The following is a 21936-nucleotide window of genomic DNA, read 5'->3' as shown; positions in this document are numbered from 1 at the left end:
CTGCTTTGAGCAAGGGGTTGGACTAGATGACCTCCTGAGGTCCCTTCCAAGCCTGATATTCTATGATTCTATGACCTGCAGACACAGCAGGTTTTTTCTCCAGTTCCCAGGTGTTGCAATCAATCCCAGAGGCTGCGCTCTAAAGAATATTGTCCCTTCTTCCCACAGCTTTCACACCACTGTTGCTCCTTTCCAGCTGCACACTCCGCTCCTTCTCCCTTGTTACATAACTCCCCTGCCCCTCCCACCAGGAAAACAAAAGAACTAACAACAATCCAAGACTTTTGCTCATGTAGCCTATACGCCTTATGCGCTGCAGTACTGTACGTGTTTAGAGACAGAGAGGGAGGCAGTTCAGAAATTAATGAATTTCTGCTTGTGTGTCTCTCTGTGTACATGTGCAAGGAGACAGAGCAAGGCCACTTACTTGAAGTGCCCAGAACCATCTACCCCGGTCGTTTCTGGGCAGATCCGTGTTTTTCCATGGGCTGCAGAGGAAGTTTCCATGGTGGGTGTAGTCATAAATATTCATAATTTGAGAACTGAGCCAATCAGAGCTCAGATAGGGAGAAGCTATAAAATAGGATTATGACACCACCCGGGTGGGCTCAGTGGAGGACACCAATGAGAGACATGATGGTGTCTCCTGGGGTCGGAGGCCAGGTTCCAATGCCTGTGTGGACTTTGCCAGTCTTCTGTACCGAATGGCACAGACTCTGGGGCCCTCACTAAGGGATCAATCCCTTAGTACAAGAATGTGATTTACTCGGATATATTTATAAAACTAGATGTTCCCTGCCCCTCATTCTTTCTTTCTACAGAAAAGCAACCTTTCACTCAAAAGGTTTTGACAGAGGCTCATGGATTCCGCATATTTATTTTTACGTAAATATTGTTAGAGATTATAAGTAGTTTAGGCTTTGACATATTTTATATTAAATTCAGATTTCATTTGAAACAGGATTAGTTTTTAAAAAGAAAACATTATAATTTAAACACCCACATCAAAAAATCTCATTTAAATAAAAGAAATCTGAAAGACAAAAAATCATGGATTTGTATCCACCCCGGACTGTACCATACAGGATGTGCCATCCTTGGTGTTTGGAGCAACCAGGCACCAGACAGTTACTGTTAAACTAGGAAGGAATGTGGTCCCTCCTCCACCATCTGCCATGCTTCACACCCCAGCTGAAATCCTGTGGATCCCCCATTCATTTCCCAAGATGTTCAGCATCACAGCCACACATCTCAGACTGACACAGACTGAATGAAGCTCCTTTCTCCAGGTGTCTCATATAACCTGAAATCAACGGATGGGAAGTACTGCTGAGAGATCCAAAGTGGGATTCGGTCACCACTGCACATTCCCAGCTCCTGACAACCCAGAGCCTGAGCTGGGAATTAACCCCAGTTCTGCGATACGGCAGGTTCAGGTAAGTCTTAGAAGTCAGAACGAATCGGGGGGAGAGAGCCTGGGGGAAAGAGTTGCTTGTTTTAATGGAAGTTTTTCTAAAATACATGAGGCTCCACGTGTTCAATGGATAGCCTGATCACATGGAAAAAGATGGCTGTAGCAAAGAGGACATAGCAATATTTAAAAGAACTCACTGTTGCGGACAGCTTCCCTCCATTCTTCTGGACATACACGACCGAGTCTTGTATCAACAAGAAGAGACTAAGCAGGACATGCTCCATGTCATAGATTCCATACATGCCTTTGGTCAGCCCTTCCAGGGATCGAATATATTCTCTCCAGTAGTTATCTATCTCCACAACACTGGCCAGGCACCCTTGCATCACAACACTGCAGTATCCGGCACAAGGCTTCGCCATCAGTAGCCCTTGGCAATGAGAACAGTACCACATCCTCAGCAGTGCGCGTCCACATTCCTTGCTGAATTTTAAGTGGTCGGTAGTGTTTATGACTTCGATCCCCAGGTTGAGCGCTTGTAGGAAGGCTCGCGTGGCCTGCAATGACTTTGATACCTGGGTCATCATAATCTTGGGGTAGTTACCAAACACCCTGAGGTCCCGCCTTGCTACCCGCAGGCATTCTATCATTTCTCCGGAGGGGTCAGGGAAGCCTGGGTTCATCAAGTGTGAGTAGACTAAAGGGAACAAGCTGTCAAAAAATTCATTGACCATGTCATTCACATTGATGTCAGAGCCCAGTATATAAAGCGAGATATCTGTAAAAAGTTCTCCAACAAACTTAAGAGCTCTGGACCCCATGTTCTGGTAGTGGTTCCTAAACATGGTGTTGGTGTAGTTTCTTGCATGCCGTACTACAATTTCGAAGGCTTCTGAAAATAAAAACAAAACAAGGAATTAAAAGACAAACTCTGAGATGGGAGAACAAATCCTGTAATATGTTTGTTGCTAAGACTGAGGTCCTATTCACACTGCTGTTCATCCACTGACTCATATCCACATCTGTAGCTGTCACTGCTAGTGTAGAACTATATCAGATCAGAGGAGTATATAAGATCTGAGGAGTCTATAAACTCTTTAAACACCAGTTACATTTCAAACAACAAAAACTCTGATCTAGTTAAACTTCAGCTTTTAAAGAAAATATTGATTACAAAAATGGGCTAGGATTGCAAGTTCGCTCTCTCTCTCATATTGAATTGAAATTAACAGGAATTCTATATCAAGTCTCTTAATTTAAGATGGATACATACTTGACACCAAACTGTATAGTATGCCAAATCAGGAAATATTAAATGCTGACATTCTGCCACAGAAAGGACAATATTTACAGGTTCATAATGGTTATCAGGATTTAACTTTCTGCACTGATTCTTCTTTAGAGTTTTTTTTTTAAGTCACTTTAATTCTTGTGAAAGGTATTGGGGACTAAATTCTCTGCTAATGTACATCAGCACAGCTCCATTGACTTCACTGGATTCATACCAGTTAAGTATCCAGTTCCACTTCCTCCCCATTGGAAAAGGAGTTTATCCACGGAACAGGCCAATGAAGGAGCATTTCTCGAAAGAAGTCAGCTGAGTATCCATCACTGATCCCTCTACGGAAAACAACCAGCAATGGTGCCAAACACGAGGGTGAATTTTTGTGAGGCTCACCATTAGGTTTTGGACTGACACCACCAATTAGTTCAGACAGAGCAGAAAAGGCTACCCAATACCACTGAATTTCACTGTAGCTCCCTAAACCACATTAATGTCACATTAAGCAGAAGTAAATGTTAAACAAAATTCTATATGCTCATGAAAACGTAAGAATGGCCAGATCAATCATCCGTCTAGCCCAGTATCCTGTCTGCTAACAGCGCCCACTGCCAGACGCTTCAGAGGGAATGAACAGAACAGGGCAATTTTGAGTGACCTGTCCCCTGCTGTCCAGCCCCAGCTTCTGCAATTGGAGGTTTAGGGTCTCCCTCAGTTCACCAATCAGTGAAGTGCTGCTGAAAGTATAACAGGGGGCTCTCCTCAAAAAAAACTTTCCATGTGTGACATCTTCTGGGGAAAATACTCTTCCTTCCCTTCCTCTCCAAATCCACCTCATGCCTTGCCCACCCCACCCCAGCCAGCTGCCCAGGTTTTGGTGGCATTTCTCAAGTGAGAGAAAAATCAGTGATTCTTCTACCCCCAAGGTCTCCTCAGCAGTGGGTGTTGTGGTGGCTGTTGGTGTGGGAGGGGGACAGGTCTAGGGAAGGCAGCGTGCCCTAGCTAGTGAGGGGTGGGGTTCAGGGAACCCTGCCTGGTGCATGTGGGAGGGGTGGAGGGAGAGCTACTTGCAGAGTGAGGCTCCACTCAGCATAAGAAAAGGATCCAGAATCAGGCCCAAAATGGTAGCACTGTGACAAACAGCTGCCCGGGTTCAGAAGGCGTCTCCCAGGCTTTCCTTGCACTCTGGATTTTACCTGCTTTCCACCAGGCAAGTTCCTTAGGAACCTTCCAGCCCAAGGCAGACACCTAGAGTCAGATGACCTATGAAACCCCAGCCCTTGTGAATGGAGCAACAGACTGAGCCCTCACGAATTACGTTGCAAAATGGGGTATCCTACTCGAATGCCTGGAAATATTAAAGCAACAAGGGTTCATAACATGAGGAGCTCACTGAACTATTAATGTTTCTTTATTTGAAAAGTCAACTCCTCCCGCCTTGTGTTCCTTTCAAGTTTTTCCATGTGAAGTTATTCATTCCATTCAGATGAAGTTATCTGGAGAGGATTCAATATAGTACTTAGACATCTGTATTCAGGGCCAAACTGCCTTCAGATATACACACACAACTCCCACTGACTTCATGAAAGCCGCATATGTATTTCTGGAGTCAGAATTCCACATTTTCCCAATCCTCTCTCCAGGACCCAGGGACGTTCTGCATGTATTTCCTTCACACCACAAACAGGACTAATTAAAAGCACCTCCGGCGATGGGCTCACTTAGCCGTTGCGGTCTAATTGTATACCTATCAGTATTTTCCTGCTCAAATGGTATCAAGGTGCTATACCCCCAGTTCCTCTCTCTCGGTATGCAAATGAACAAGTTAAAGAGGAGCACAGATCCCCGCAGACAGAAATGTAAGTCTTCTTTATGCTAAACAGCTACATTGCTCTAGGTCCCTCATCCTTCAGGGTACTATTAATAAAAGGATAAAAATAACGACCAGCCTCTTGGTTCACAGGTCGCTGACACTTCACAGCATAATAGCTTTGATCTGCGTCCGTCTGGAAACACGAATCCAGGCTCGATTTGCATGAAAATTATTCATGTTTAATAATTGAAGGAAATTTTTAATTTTTAATCCATAGTGTTCTTTTCCCATTTGTTAAATCTGTGTTGGAGCAGAACGGAAACCGATGAATGCTGGCTCTCGATACCAGCGGGATCACAAGTTACGTCACTTTTCCACAAGATGGCTGCCATCAGCTAGATCAACGACCAGCCCTCTGCCAGGAGATGGGCCCACTTGGGGGAGAGGCACTATCATATATTAAAGAGATCATTTCTTAGACTGTGAGGGCCTCAGGGCACGGACTGTGTCTTGATCTGTGTATATACAGCACTTAGCATGCTTGGGCCCTCATCTTGATTGAGATCTGTAAATGCTACTGTGATATAAATCTTCAAGTCTATGCAAAAAGCTACATTATAAGAATGTTAAGCCTGAAAATTCAGGTACCCCAAAGGTTAGGAAATGCCCAATTAGGATTGCGTATGCAACCTTAACCTACACCCGCATTAATCCATTATGAGAGTTCTACCCAGCCCCATGGAAGATGTCTGCAGCACAGCCAGGTAGAGAACCTGCACTGCTTGGTGTCCCTCTCATGATGCAACCTATGGCAGGGGCCCTATACAACCCAGAGCACATGTATCATAATGCTTCTGCACAAGGAGGACAAGTTAAGGTTGTGCCAGTAGAAACGCCTGAAAACAAGAGTTTCTTTAAATAGGGCACGGAGATGAAGAAACTTTTTTCCTTTATTCTGGAATAAAGCACGGCAAATAGCTTCTGCCTTGGCAAAAACTACAAAGCACCTTTTGGGCCAATGTCTTTGGGCGCCTTGTATAACCTTTACCAGGTTTTTCATGCTGTGTCTCACCATTCACTTTTAACCTCTTCTCAGTTGGTTGCCTCAGAAAAGTTATCCTTCTTCCCTTTTCCCATACCTCTGTGCTTTGCAAGCTAGCATCAGAGCTAGGGGAATATTCACCGATTAGAAAATATTCAAAACTCTTATACAAACCTCCTACAGCTAGGGATGCTTCAGAGAGGAATCAGGGAGAGTGGTGTAACAGAAGAGCAAGCACTCAGAGACCCGCTGCTTTAAGGTCAAGAGACTTACTTAATTTTTTCATAACAACTGGCAAAGAGTCTCTGTTTTTTGTTTCTTGGAACCTTTGTGTTTACCCCTTTGAGAAAGTAATAGGGAAGCTGAGGACACGTCAGCACCTTGATCAGCATCCTGCTGCCACATTAGGAAATTTAAAAAGTTACCCAGTGAAGGCTCACAGATCCAAATTATTCTTTCCCAGCTCCCCGCTAAAAAAATAACAACACATTTTCTGTTTTAAAATATTCCTCCAAAACCCCAGCTAGTTTTAAAACTGACGCCAGCAAGTGACCCACGGTCAAATTCCAAGTACTTCAAAGAGGAGAAAACTTTTGAGCTTCGATCCCCTGTGAGCTCACAAGAATGGATCAGTAGGGAGAGTGGAAGGGAGGAGTAATGCTGCAGATCCCTGGACTTCTCATTCCCAACTAATTCAGTGACCTGGGTTTGCTGATGGTAAAAGTAGTCCTGCTTAGGACATGGGGTGGTTGAAACTCTTGCAACTTAAGTTGAAGTAAGACAGTTTTATCTAACTTTCTAAAGCTGTCTAAAACATTTTCTAAGAGACCAACTCAGGGTGGCTTGCAGGTCTAGCTACGGCACAATGTTCTGTAAACAGAACAATGACAAAAATCCCTGAGAGCTGACAGCAGTGACACAAATTCTGTGCTTGGAGATGCCCTCAGAACTTCCAATGGAGATGGGTATCAAAGGACAAAATATGGCCCACCAACTCTTTAAGGGGGAAGTTCTATTTCGGGTATCACCAAAAATTCCAAAAGGCACAGACAATACACCTTGATCATGCTGTGCAATTTTTAATCTGCTTTTACAATTATTTCTTGTCAGAGAAATAGTTTATCAAACACCAGGGGTTAAAGATGGCCATGGAGATATCTTTCTGGTGTCAGGGGATCACAGTTCAGGAATGTCACCCTAATCAGGGCAGTAGTTGTGCATATGCTTAATGTAAAAATATCCAAAAAGTGCTTTACAAATAGATATGCAAATTATACACTGAAGTCACTTTCATCCAGCACTTCATCCAGCTCTGGGGTAAAACGTGGGAGTTGTTTAACAACGCACTATGACACTTTTGGTCAGAAGTGAAGAACACGGCTGTACCCAATTGAAATATGGAAGGAATTCAGACAGAATGTTAGCAGCAGTGTTGTCAGCTGAGGACCAAGCCCTCAGCATCACATTTGATGCACTTATGCTGTATGATCCTTTGACTACAGTAATACAAATAGGATGATATAAAGGGCAATTTATCATGGATGGCAGAGTACATGCTTACAAAAACAGCTGACCCCTTACTTTAGAGTGAAGGTAGCAGGCAACAATTGGTTTGAATGGACATACTATTTATGCAATCAGACCTTCCATCCAGCAATTTAAGGAGAATTACTGCAAGGCTCAGGTAGACTGTGAGGCATGACGCCAAAGTCTGAATGACTTCAGCTACTTAAGTGCAATAACTCCCCAGAAATGCGGCGCATTGAGTGTCATATTGCCATTATGAAATGGAAATGATAAAAAAGAAAATAAGTAAAAAAGGTCATAACGGTCCATTGAGTGGGGAGTATTGACATAAGCATGAAATCACTCTGCTCTCAGCTCAGATCATAAAAATATGTTGCTTAATTGAAAAGCCAGCTTTTCTGAAAAGGGTAGGTGCTCCCTTGAGCTGCAGCTACTTAAAAGGTCTGCTGCAGGAATCAGAATGGCTCAGGATTAAATTGGCAGGATCTTGACAACTTCTACAGGCTGCAGGCTCCGGTAGAGTTCAGAAGTACACACAGGCTGCAATCTTGCCGAGGTTGTAGGGCATGGGATGGGGGGAGAGAGACAGGAGAAACTGGTCTTCCCTAGTCAAGGGTTTGGAAGTAGAGTAGGTCCCAAAATGGGGTCCAGCAACAAAGGCTCAGAAACAAAAGACCGGACCTGTCAATCTTTCTACAGCTGACTGAGAACAATATGGCTGCCGGGAATGCTGAAGAGATGTCAAAGAATGATGATACATTTGTTAAAATCAGAGAGACAATAAATCCCATCCAGAATTATACTGTTCCCAATTTCCAATATCCTAACCTCAGATCATTGTTTCCCCCTCTTTATAGTCCCAAAACAGAATCCACTGAAGTTTCCCTGCATAAACCCTAACAAACCTGCATAAGAAAGCATTAAGGTGACACACCTAATTGCTCAAAAGTCAGGAAATGCCAAAGTTAAAGGTGCACTTGTAACTTTAATCTTGCCTCTTGTGCAGATTTATTACAATGCTCTTGATTATGTGGTCCAAGATAATTTCTCCATTAACACAAAATCTTCCACTACTGTAGATTCACATGTACAGCACTTCCTACTCGGTATATACCAAACAGAATCCACTGAAGCGGTTTATTTACAAGGTGCACAGACAATGAGGGAACACCTCTAGCAGAGCCTGCTGCACAAGCAATCCACCAACCATGGTGCATCTTGCAAATCTGCAGAAAAAAATTGCATGCGGTCCTGCAAATGGAAACTATCCTAGTGTCCATTACTTACATGCATAAACACGTGCATAAATGGGGCAGTCATAAGCAGCTTTCAGTTATGCATTGGACGAACAAACAGATTTTGTGTTTTTCGTTACAAGTGCATTTATTTTCCTAGCTCTGGTGCACAAAACGTTACTAAACACAAAACAAATTTTGGACACCTTATCAGTGACACAGCCCCCACACAACAATATACCGTGAATATATATCACGTATTAACAATGGGAAACATTTCCCAACGCATGACATTTTTTCTTTTAGCTTTGGTTATAATCTGCAATTTAACTTCTAAGGGATTATTTTTGATTCACAACAGCCTTTTTGCCTCTGATTTCCATCCAATCTTCTACAAGCATGAAAATAAATAAATACATAAATACAGGCCAAAGGATGGCTAATTTACACACACTGGTTAGAGAGTACCCAGCAGCCTCCCTAGAATTAGGGTATCATTCTTCCACGGATTTGTGTCTTGGCTGTTTCAAACTGCATCAGAAACTCAAACTGGGATTTTCCAAGGAGACTATAAGAGTTAAAAGCCAAACTCGCATTGAAATTTGATGAGACTTGGGCACCTAACTCTTTTGCCCTTTTGAAAAACCCGGCCTCAGTGAACAAGTAATAAACCCAGAGGCAAATTTTAGCATTTTTAGGACTCTTCTGCTTTAACTTATGCCCCCTCATTAGTAGCTTTCCCTGCTGAGCCACACTTTCTGTCACCTTGGCATGTACGTTAACACTCATTTTGATCACCCAGGGAATGCCAAATCAATTCACATTTCTCTACCTTGTCACTGACACTGCAGTTTCCGTCAGCAAAGAACCAGGCCCTGGGAATTCCTTAGCCCATGGAAGAGATCATTCATGACAACCAGAGGTTTTGCTTCAGGGTTAGAAAGTTGGAGAAAAATTCACCAGTGAAATTAATTTACTCTCAACACAGATACTTTTCCTAGTGAATCTTCAGTTGAAGCAAAATGTATTCAACAGGAGAAACTTGACTGTTCATCATAAAAATGCCCAAACGTTTTGCTTTCTGTCAATTTGTTAATTTCTGAAATTAAAAAGCAGCAACTTTTGGGTTATATGATTTGCTTTCTGGTGTCTGAGCAGGTATATGACTGTAGTGCTCTTCTCTGCAGTTCTCAAAAAACATAACTTCTGGACTGGGAATATTTTTGCAGTGTTCTAGGCTGGAGGATGTAACCAAAGCAAAAATCATATGGAAAGAGTGACAAAGCAGGAAATACTTCTTCAATATATCTGATGAACTAGACAACTTCAGACTTATTACTCAGGATTGTATTACAGAAGGACATGGACAAAACCCTACTAAAAGAGCAACAATGGTTGGCAAGAATAACCAGGCTGCTAGAGGAACAATATGTATGATCCAGTGCAGGTCATTTTTCAAGCTGCTCAAAATATTTAGTTACAAACTTGGAAAAGGTTTTCAATATACTGAACAGAAAGGAAATAAAGCCCAAGAATGTTTCCCTCGGCAGTAATAAAAGAAAATTCAACAGACTTGTTCCATTCTGATTTACACTCTACCGCAAGTTTTTAAAAAGGACACCGTCCAGATAGGCAAGGCTAAAGTTATGCCTCTCATATGTGGCATAATATTCTTACGTTGTCTGTAACATTATTGAAAGTCACCAGATGGTGCTACTATTGCAAATGGTCTTTTCAATTTCGTTTCTCTTAATGCACTGGGTGTTAGATCTAAGAAAAATGCCTTTTGTCAGCTGTGCTGCAGTTCTTTTTCTGTTACTGCCAACCCCAAACATAAAAAAAAAAAGAGTCAGGTCCCAAAAAATCATGAGATTGTTTAGCTAATTGTGAGAAATTAAAAAGCAGCAACTTTGCGGTTATCTGATTTGCTTTCTGGTGTCTGAGCAGGTACATGATTGTCGTGCTTTTCTCTGCAGTTCTCAAGCTAATTCTGGTGGATGGGAAGTAGAGTGGTTGCCATTAAAAAGTTAAGCCAGCTACCATACAGCCAGGTTTCAGAGGAACAGCCGTGTTAGTCTGTATTCGCAAAAAGAAAAGGAGGACTTGTGGCACCTTAGAGACTAACCAATTTATTTGAGCATGAGCTTTCGTGAGCTACAGCTACATGCATCCGATGAAGTGAGCTGTAGCTCACAAAAGCTTATGCTCAAATAAATTGGTTAGTCTCTAAGGTGCCACAAGTCCTCCTTTTCTTTCTACCATACAGCAATACTGTCTACCTTTCCCTATGGCCGGAAGAGGGAACAGGGTAGTGTAGTAACTGCGATAAATACAGACTGTTTTCAGTGGCAACGGCTATATATTAAAATGTACAAGAATCCCGTTTCTCATTCTCAGAATAGCCTCACAGTGAAGAAAGGATCTTTGTAAATTTCGACCTGGTGCTCCCTTGCTATGTCAGAACAACGCGCTATTTGCATGCATGTTAATTCCCATGATTAAAGCCGGATGCTCCCAGTCTGGATTCCCTCTTCTCACACTTGTCATCACATAGGTTGTAGTTATCTGGTTTCACATGTATGCCAAAAACAGTTTTTAAATCACTGTTGAATTCCTTGGATCAGTTTTATTTCATTAATGGACACAAATACAGAAAGTTTTAAAAGATACATTCTTGTGACATAAAACTTTATGTCGCTTTTCTCTGGTCTAATTCACATACAGTGTTACAATGAACAGAAAAAGTCCTAATTAATTTTTACAGTTTTCTGTAGGAGGAAAATTCTTGTCATAATTTAGGACATTAACATGGAAGGAAACAAAGGGAGTCATGTCACCAGTCAATTCTTTAAAAGGCTAAAAAACAAGTTAGCAAAAATGAAAACCTAATTAAAACTAGTTAAGAGCTCCAGCCGCTTTCACTGCTTTGTTAAAAAAACTAAGGCCTCAGTTTAGCAAATATATAGATTTTAGACTCAGACTTTAAGGCCAGAAGGGACCATCGTGATTATCTAGTCTGACCTCCTACACATCGCAGGCCAAAGAACCTCACTTGTCCACTCCTGTAACAGTCCCCTAACCTCTGGCTGAGTTACTGAAGTCCTTAGATCATGGTTTAAAGACTTCAAGTTACAGAGAATCCACCATATATGGCGATCAATTAAACCCTGAATATGTGGGCAAAACCAGCAGCCAGACACCTGGGAAAGAATTTTCTGTAGTAACTCAGAACCTTCCCCATCTAGCCTCCCATCACCAGCTGACTGGAATATTTGCTACTAGTAGTCGCAGGTCGGCTTCATGCCATTGTAGGCATCTCATCATACCATCCTCTCCATAAACTTATCAAGTTCAGTTTTGAAGCCTGTTAGGTTTTTTGCCCCCACTGCTCCCCTTGAAAGGCTGCTCCAGAATTTCACTCTTCTGATGGTTAGAAACCTTTGTCTAATTTCAAACCTAAACTTGTTGATGGCCAGTTTATATCCATTTGTTCTTGTGTCCACATTGGCGCTTTAAATTAAATAACCCCTCTCCCTCCCTGGTATTTAAGCCTCTGATGTATTTATAGAGAGCAATCATATCTCTCTTAGGATTACATTAAACAAGCCAAGCTCTTTGAGTCTCCACTCATAAGGTAGGTTTTCCATTTCTTGGATCATCCTAGTACCCTTCTCTGCACCTGTTCCAGTTTGAATTCATCTTTCTTCAACATGGGAGACCAGAACTGCACACATTATTCCAGATAAGGTCTCAGCAGTGCCCTGTATAATGGTACTAACACTTCCCTGTCGCTACTGAAAATATATAGTTTTAATCACATTAGTAGCTCCATCTACTTCAATGGCACTAATCCCAGCCCTAAAGTTACACATATGCTTAAGCACCTTGCCGAATCGGGGCTGAACTGAAAGCTTCATTACCGATTCCTACTCCTACATACGCAAAAATTTGTATTGAAAATTCATGTTTGCTCTTGTTCCTTCGGATCTAAAAGCCGGTAATCCCTGCATTTTCTGAGCATAATATGGTGTAATCCAAAACAAGATCTAATCTCTACCAGTGTTTTAAAAGGAGCACTGAATAATTCTAAGAATTTGAGTTTGAGACAGATCACTCCATCCATGATTAATCCTGAAATGCTGTTTCACTTAGTGTTTACAAGTTGTATGCAGGTTTCTGCTGCCTTGCTGTTGTTTATAAGGGTCTTCTCTGCAGGGTAGAATGGGCAGATAAAGCCACCGTACATGCCCTGACTCATTCCTTCTCCCCACTCCTCCTGTGTGGCCTCTTCAGCAGTTGTACACAGATAAGATACTTACTAAACTCCTCCCTGACACCTGACCAGAGACCTGGGCTGTGAAGAACACCTGCTCTCCCCAGACTCTCATTAGGCCCATGTAGGAATCTGGAAAGGGAGGAATGGGGCTCCCCCTGGACTTGTTCCTTCACCAGTTACAGTCATTCCCTGGCCCCATGCAAGGGTCCACAGAGCTGAGGAATTAGATGGGGAGCTCCCCACCTGCTCCCCCATCTTCTGCAATTACCAATGATCTCCAGCCCATTGCAAGGGAATAGCAAAGAAGGAGTTCCTACAACTGCTCCCAAGCTCACCCCATAACTCCGGTTCCACCCCAGCTCAACACAGGGGCCCTGGCAAAGGGACACACTTTCTAGTGAGCTGCTGAAGTCATATATCTGGGTATTTGTGCACCTCTTTGAGAAGTCATATTACAGGGAGGAAGAGGAATAGGTATAAAAGATAGAGTTTACGGTGGAAACGTACGGAAGGGGATAAAGAGGATAGAGAAGGTGGAGGCAAGGGCTATGAGAGTGGGGTATCAGATGAGATGCAAGAGGACAAGATTGTGAAGCCAAATCAAAGGCTACGGGGTGCGTCTATATTCACCCAGGTGAAAGTCACCCCGTACAGAGGGACTGCACAAGACCTACACACCACTTACGTCTGCTGGGCACAAGCATGGACCTCACGCAAGCGACGAGCAGCACTCATAGGGTACATATACACTGCATGCTGCTATGGGTGGCGTGTAATATACAAACCCCCAGAGTCCCCCTCACACAGGTATAAATAGCAGCGTAGCTGGCGAGGCATGGCTTAGGACAGTAAGGCTGTGTGTCCTACAGGGCTCCCTCCTCACCTGAGCCATGCCTGCTATCTTTAGTCTCTCACTGCCAGAGTATTTCACTGGTACCTGTAGTTACCCACCATAGCATGGACGCAGCCTGCTTTTCACTGTGGTGTGTAGCTACACACACCCTACATGCCACCGACACTATAGGGTTCCAAGTAGCTGGAACATAGGCAGGGTGAGTGCAATGATTTGGCTGTTCTTGCTTCACTTTTGCACCCCCTCCGCAGCATCCCTCCTAGTGACACCCAGACACCACCAGGCTGGTCTACAACCATGAACTTCCAAGAGCCCCCAGCCTAAGTTCTGTCTGCTCCTCATGCCGGTGCACTAGCAAGGGAGAAGGATTCCCTGTATCTTCTCCCTCACCAGCTCATCCGCACTAGAGCAGCCATGTTCTGGTTCAACGTCTTGTCACTAAGAGCTAAGCAAAAAGTTTAAAAGCAAGTGCCTCCTGCAGCTGCAGCTAACTCTTGCTCTGATTATTATTATTCTCTTGTCAGAAATGTTCTTCCCCTAATTATATCTGCCCATCCGCACGGCAGGCTCGGAAGCCATTTATTTCTAATTGTTCAGTTCGTACAGTGCCCCACATTTTGAAATACAGCCCCTGAAATTTCTAATAAAAATAGTGTGTTAACATCTCATTAGGTCCACTCAGAACACTAAAAATGTGGTCCCATTATAGTCTAGGCAACCGTCTGACTGCTAGGCAATTAACCCCACTGTAGTTCATCCATTTATTATTGATATCCCATACACAGAAACTTTGTTATGTCGAGTTAAGGCCGCTAGACTTCTCCAGCCCCCAGCACAAGCTAGTACAAGCCAGGAAGTAAGCGGCTGAGTCAGCTTTCCAACAGTCTCGTCTCAAACTCTGCAAACTTCCCTTCCACCAACAACAGCCCATGTCTCTCCGGCCTCATCTGGAGCAGCCAGTGGGCAACCTTAGCTCCAACCATGTTTATTGCTATGGGCCACATTCTGAGCTGGTGTAAATCACTGTACTTCCACCCCTGGAGGTAGGGAAGTCTTCTTATTCCTTATTCTTACACCACACAGAACACGGTGAAGCAGCTTCCTCAAAGTCAGATCGGAAGCCCGTAGGGATGCTGGGAACTGACCCAGATCTCCTCAGTCCCAGCCCACTGCTTTAACCACAAGACCATCCCGCCATCAAAACTCGCATCATTTCCAAGGCATCCAATTTTCACGCTCAACATGCTACGGTTAAACCAGAGCGGCTACACTGAAGTCACTCTGGATTCACCCCAACCGGGAGCAGAATTGGGCCCAGCAGACGCTGTACAGGACGGGAGCCGCCAAGGGCAGCTTCTGACCTTTGGGTGTTGGTTAGGTAAAGTCAGTATCAGCTACGTCAACGCCACCACCGAGATCAGCCAGCCGTCGGTTTTCAGCTGCGTTCACCTCCTCGAGAGGGCGCTGCCTCGGCAGAAGCTGCGTCACTGTGGCTGAGAGCTCTCATGGAGCTGAGCTGTCACGAGTTATCAGATTATTTTAGACACCACGGGCACTTCAGGGAAAGGGTTTAACTCCTTCTATGAACCAACTGTCGCAAGCCCAGAGAAGCTGGCGGCAGAGATCACAGAGCAGGGAGTAAAATCTCCTCCCTTGAGAACACGACTGAGGCTCTGCACATGTTAACTGCAGACACTCTAAATAAAGCCAGACGCTGGGAAGTAAACAGGACGCTACCAAATAACAGCAGCAGCAACCCGCACTTCTCCGAGCCTTGCCGTACGGGGATCCCAGAGCACTTCACAAGCGCTAATTAGGCCTCGGCTTGTCTTGTCTGTATTTGCCTTATACAAGGAATCTATGGTGCATCAGCTGGATCTGTGGCTTTACTCCTAAATCCTGGACGCCGCTTTAACACTAAAGGGCAACTGATCCTGCAATCCGGAAGCAAGCGTGTAGTCACTACAGTCAATGAGACTACTCCCATGAGTAAGGGTTGCATGGCTGGGCCTCCAATGTTCTACCGTTACGTTCTCTTTTACAGGTTATTACACTGCCTCTTCTTATTCCTGGGACTGTGGGACTTTGAGGAAGCTGACAGGACGCCTGCAAATCCCTTTGCCAGCCCTCCCGCTAACTAGGAAAGCATTACACCCCTGCTGGCACACTGTGACGTGGTTTGTCACAGTGGTGGGCGGGCACAAGCCGCCCACTGGTGGGAAGGGGCATTTCCTCCTAGGATCCTAAGCTGTAGCAGCTCCAGCCTTCTCTCATCCTCACATCCACTGTCCCTTCACGTGGCCTACGAGAGGGGCACCAAGCACGAGGAACGTATGCTAGGCTTATCCCATTTCTCAGCTTCTTACCAGCTTGGAGCACACACCAGTTAGAGTCCAGTTTTCAGCACTGTTGCACCCTAGCAGCTCCCACTGATAGCAGCTTGAACTGTGGCTGCTCTCAGCAATTCTACAACCGGACTATCTTATGCACATGATGAAGGGGAAAACAGCGAGAGGAGGATACATTTCAGTTTTAAGCTTCTGAAGGACTAAAAAGTGATTTTAAAATTGTTAACAAAAGCCTTGATAATACAGGCATTACCATACTGGCAGAGACCCACGGTCTGCCTCGTCTAGCATCCTGTCTGTGCTGGTAGCTAGCTCCAGATGTTTTAGTTTAGAGCAAGGTACAAGCAAACCTTGAGAGGTCAGTTATGGAATAACCTGCCCATGAGAGAATCTTCTTCCTGGCCTCATCAGTAAAAGCTAGGTTTGTGCCCTAACATGTGAGGGTTTATATCCTATCTAATGTATATGTTCTCAATTTCCATACAACATCAAATCCTCTTTTGACTCCTGTGAACATAATTTTTGGCAGTGAATTCTTGTGACACACCATACCTCAAAATAACACCCTGTATGCAAAAAGAAAAGGAGGACTTGTGGCACCTTAGAGACTAACCGATTTATTTGAGCATAAGCTTTCGTGAGCTACACGAAAGCTTATGCTCAAATAAATCTGTTAGTCTCTAAGGTGCCACAAATCCTCCTTTTCTTTTTGGGAATACAGACTAACACAGCTGCTACTCTGAACTCTGTATGCACATATTCACCACTGTTATAGGATTATATGTTTTGTACAATGCATGCCTGTAGTGGGGTGGTTACCTGCTCCTGCCCTGTGGGGCTTAAAAGCCAGCCCTGAGAGAGAGCTAGGGCTGAGGGCAAGAAAGGCTAGGCTGATTGGGGAAATGGCCAGAGCCGGGCCTATACAGAGGCTGCTAGGCTGAAGCTTAGTGAGTCTCTCTCTGTGTTCAGAGAGGGAAGGGCCTGAGCGTAGGGACCTGAGGGAATACCTAGATTCAGGCAGGGCTGAGGAGGAAAGGTCAAGGGAGCTCCAGTCTGGAAACCCCCAGGCTGCGAGGCCTAGATTAGGGCCTATTAGGTACTGGGGTTGCGAGGGGGCAGCCCACTGGTAGACAGAGGCAGCAGGTCCAAACCCCCTCGCCTGTGATGAGTGGCTGATACACTGCAGTCTGCCCTGGGGAACGGGGCTAAGCGATGACTGGCAGTAGCCAAGGCTGAGGTGAGGTGGGGGTTCCCCGGGGAGGGGAGACCCTCAGGATTGGATGAGGTAGATGAGGCTTTCTTCCAGCAGCTCACGGAAGCTACTGGATCGCATGCCCTGATTCTCATGGGTGACTTTAATTTTCCTGATATCTGCTGGGAGAGCAATACAGCGGTGCATAGACAATCCAGGAAATTTTTGGAAAGCGTAGGGGACAATTTCCTGGTGCAAGTGCTAGAGGAGCCAACTAGGGGGGGCGCTTTTCTTGACCTGCTGCTCACAAACCGGGTAGAATTAGTGGGGGAAGCAAAAGTGGATGGGAATCTGGGAGGCAGTGACCATGAGTTGGTTGAGTTCAGGATCCTGACACAGGGAAGAAAGGTAAGCAGCACGATACGGACCCTGGACTTCAGGAAAGCAGACTTCGACTCCCTCAGGGAACGGATGGCCAGGATCCCCTGGGGGACTAACTTGAAGGGGAAAGGAGTCCAGGAGAGCTGGCTGTATTTCAAGGAATCCCTGTTGAGGTTACAGGGACAAACCATCCCAATGAGTCGAAAGAATAGTAAATATGGCAGGCGACCAGCTTGGCTTAATGGTGAAATCTTAGCGGATCTTAAACATAAAAAAGAAGCTTACAAGAAGTGGAAGGTTGGACATATGACCAGGGAAGAGTATAAAAATATTGCTCGGGCATGTAGGAATGTTATCAGGAGGGCCAAATCGCACCTGGAGCTGCAGCTAGCCAGAGATGTCAAGAGTAACAAGAAGGGTTTCTTCAGGTATGTTGGCAACAAGAAGAAAGCCAAGGAATGTGTGGGCCCCTTACTGAATGAGGGAGGCAAACTAGTGACAGAGGATGTGGAAAAAGCTAATGTACTCAACGCTTTTTTTGCCTCTGTTTTCACTAACAAGGTCAGCTCCCAGACTGCTACGCTGGGCATCACAAAATGGGGAAGAGATGGACAGCCCTCTGTGGAGATAGAGGTGGTTAGGGACTATTTAGAAAAGCTGGACGTGCACAAGTCCATGGGGCCGGACGAGTTGCATCCGAGAGTGCTGAAGGAACTGGCGGCTGTGATTGCAGAGCCATTGGCCATTATCTTTGAAAACTCGTGGCGAACCGGGGAAGTCCCGGATGACTGGAAAAAGGCTAATGTAGTGCCAATCTTTAAAAAAGGGAAGAAGGAGGATCCTGGGAACTACAGGCCAGTCAGCCTCACTTCAGTCCCTGGAAAAATCATGGAGCAGGTCCTCAAAGAATCAATCCTGAAGCACTTGCATGAGAGGAAAGTGATCAGGAACAGCCAGCATGGATTCACCAAGGGAAGGTCATGCCTGACTAATCTATGATGAGACTACTGGTTCTGTGGATGAAGGGAAAGCAGTGGATGTATTGTTTCTTGACTTTAGCAAAGCTTTTGACACGGTCTCCCACAGTATTCTTGTCAGCAAGTTAAGGAAGTATGGGCTGGATGAATGCACTACAAGGTGGGTAGAAAGCTGGCTAGATTGTCGGGCTCAACGGGTAGTTATCAATGGCTCCATGTCTAGTTGGCAGCCGGTATCAAGTGGAGTGCCCCAAGGGTCGGTCCTGGGGCCGGTTTTGTTCAATATCTTCATAAATGATCTGGAGGATGGTGTGGATTGCACTCTCAGCAAATTTGCGGATGATACTAAACTGGGAGGAGTGGTAGATACGCTGGAGGGGAGGGATAGGATACAGAAGGACCTAGACAAATTGGAGGATTGGGCCAAAAGAAATCTGATGAGGTTCAATAAGGATAAGTGCAGGGTCCTGCACTTAGGACGGAAGAACCCAATGCACAGCTACAGACTAGGGACCGAATGGCTAGGCAGCAGTTCTGCGGAAAAGGACCTAGGGGTGACAGTGGACGAGAAGCTGGATATGAGTCAGCAGTGTGCCCTTGTTGCCAAGAAGGCCAATGGCATTTTGGGATGTATAAGTAGGGGCATAGCGAGCAGATCGAGCGACGTGATCGTTCCCCTCTATTCGACATTGGTGAGGCCTCATCTGGAGTACTGTGTCCAGTTTTGGGCCCCACACTTCAAGAAGGATATGGATAAATTGGAGAGAGTCCAGCGAAGGGCAACAAAAATGATTAGGGGTCTGGAACACATGAGTTATGAGGAGAGGCTGAGGGAGCTGGGATTGTTTAGCCTGCAGAAGAGAAGAATGAGGGGGGATTTGATAGCTGCTTTCAACTACCTGAAAGGGGGTTCCAAAGAGGATGGCTCTAGACTGTTCTCAATGGTAGCAGATGACAGAACGAGGAGTAATGGTCTCAAGCTGCAGTGGGGGAGGTTTAGATTGGATATTAGGAAAAACTTTTTCACTAAGAGGGTGGTGAAACACTGGAATGCGTTACCTAGGGAGGTGGTAGAATCTCCTTCCTTAGAGGTTTTTAAGGTCAGGCTTGACAAAGCCCTGGCTGGGATGATTTAACTGGGAATTGGTCCTGCTTCGAGCAGGGGGTTGGACTAGATGACCTTCTGGGGTCCCTTCCAACCCTTATATTCTATGATTCTATGATTGTTGGGGTTTACTGCCAGGGGGCAGCACCCCAGTGGGAGACGGCACCGGGTCCTGGGAGGGACTGGGGCCGGTGGTAAGGCAGATCACCAGACGGCAGAGGGCGCTCCAGAGGCTGATGAGCTAATTCCCAAGGACAAACAGCAGGAGGTGCCGCCGGGTGAGTCTGGCTCTATTACAATGCCTTGTGAGGTATCATCTGAAAAGTCATGATCTGTTGAGCATTACTGTCCTATCACATTGTCCGTATTACTGTTGTATGTAAAGTTATGAAGTTTTGCTGTGTGTGTTACTGAAACATGGTGTAAGTTTGGAAAACACCCACAGCTGGCCTTTCAGTGGCAACAAAGGTGCAACTAAGACCCACAAGACAAATTTACATCAGGACTAGCCAGCCATGTGTTGATGGCCCATTAAGGACAATCCACTCTCCCAGTGGGCCCCTCCCAAAGACTCCTCCATGAGCATGTAAACAATGGAGGTCCAGTGACTCAGCAGTTACGTAGCGTAGGTCAACTTACTGCAGTAGTGTAGACATAGAACATGTGACCCCCAACGCCATGTTTGAGGCAGTATCTTTCCATGCACATGGATTGGGGATATCCATTGAGGACTATGCTATCAACCCAGGGCCTCTCTCCTCCCCCATCTCAACACCTAGAAGCAAGAACGTTTGGAAGACAAAGGGACGCCTCCTTGAACTGGAGAGAAGGGATGGTCCTAGGCTTTCAAGTTCGTATGAACTGTGAACTGAATTCTGCCTGCAACATCCAGTAGGGTGAGAAACTGCTTGATTCAAATCTTGCTTAGTCTGATAAAGTTTCAGATTTAGACTGTGATTTTATCTTCTATTTCTTATGTAACTAACTCTGACCTCTATGCCTAGCACTTATAATCACTTAAAATCCATCTTTCTGTAGTTAAATTTATTTTAATGTTTTATCTTTACCAGTTACTTTGTCTAAAGTGGGGAATCTGCTCAGATTACAGAGGCTAGGGCATGTCCACTACCCTTTGAAGGAGTGACAAACTAATGAGTTTACACTGATCAAGAAGGTTTTGAGCAGTGTAAGGCTGGAGCTGGGGGGGGATTTGGTGGTGTCTCCCTGTGTATAGTTTGAGTGGCTGTGAAAACCTGCCTACACTTTGGGTGTGCCTTCACATACTACTGGCTGTGTGAGAGCGAAGCCTAAAAGGGCTGATGGTCACTAGCAGAGCAATGTCAGAGATACCCTGGTCCAGAGCGTTTAAGGGGACACAGCGGTCCCACAGTCCAGCTTGTACCCCGGGGGGGGGGTCACAATTCTACAGGTTAATTACACATGGAGTAGTTAGCAACAACTTTAGTTTTGAATGTGTCACTTTTTAATGTCCTTGAATGTCCCTATTCTTTTATTATGAGAACTGTTAAACAGGAGGCACCTGACTTCTCTATAGCATTCGTTAACATTGGGTGCTTTCCCAATGCCCCATCTCTAAAGGAAGCTGGTCCAAGCTGTTCTCTCTCCTCTTGTAAGGCAGTCTCTCCCTGGTGCTAATTACTATTGTAGGCCCCTTTTATTTATGCTCTCTCTTTTGAGACAAAGCGACAACCCATATTCCAGGTGAGGGCAGAGCATTGATTTCTTTTTGGAAAAAGGTATGACTTTGATATCCCCTTCTCAGATGTTCCTGTGTAAAAGTTTTAACACTCAAGCACCACAACAGGTACACTTAAAAACAAAACAAAACAAAACCAGCTTTCTGAGGAGAAGCTCTGATACCAAACATATTTCCTGTGGTTTTATTCCCCAATATTTGGATTTGGCAGCATGGCCATTTTGAATTAGTATGGGGTACGTGTTTCCTGTGAAACCTGGTCTTCCTAAAGACAAACGACAAATATTCTGCTCTGTGTATAACAGATGTGCGGATGTGTTGAAAATTTAATAAACAGTAAGTTAAAAATGCAAAGAGTCAATTCTGGAGTAAATGGTAAAAGAACACAAGTCTCTTTAAAAGAATCATGGGGACAGGGATGAATGAGGGCACCAAAAAGAGAGGTGTCCATGACCCAGCATTACCACGGGGTGCCTGAGAAACTAAAAGGGAGATGATACACATGTAACAGGAGAGACTGGAGGCAGTCGTAGCTCTCCTGCAGCTACAAGGGGGCTCTGCTTTACACGGATGGTGAATTAACAGTAACAGTGAGATGTTAGTTACCCCTCTCAGGTCGGGTTGACAACTTTCTAATCGCACGAAACCGAACATCCCTGCCCCGAGGCCCCACCCCCAGCTCACTCCATCCCCCTCCCTCTAATGCTCCCCCACCCTCCCTTGCTTATTTTCACCAGGCTGGGGCAGAGGTTTGGGGGGCAAAAGGGGGTGAGG

General features: G+C 45.0%; 1 protein-coding gene across 3 annotated transcripts in view; it reads right to left on the bottom strand.

Annotated features, from left to right (window-relative positions):
* GPC3 (glypican 3) overlaps positions 1–21936 on the bottom strand; it is a 279330-nt gene that overhangs the window by 137542 nt on the left and 119852 nt on the right. For all 3 annotated transcript variants that reach the window (XM_048863254.2, XM_048863253.2, XM_075132579.1), the window contains one exon: positions 1612–2306. In XM_048863254.2, the coding sequence (XP_048719211.1) occupies positions 1612–2306 (695 nt within the window). The remainder of the gene's footprint in view (positions 1–1611; positions 2307–21936) is intronic.

The sequence above is a fragment of the Caretta caretta genome, chromosome 9, assembly GCF_965140235.1.
Source record: "Caretta caretta isolate rCarCar2 chromosome 9, rCarCar1.hap1, whole genome shotgun sequence".
Taxonomy (NCBI): Eukaryota; Metazoa; Chordata; order Testudines; family Cheloniidae; genus Caretta; species Caretta caretta.
Note: the sequence above shows the minus strand (reverse complement) of the source record. Positions and strands in the feature narration are given on the sequence as shown.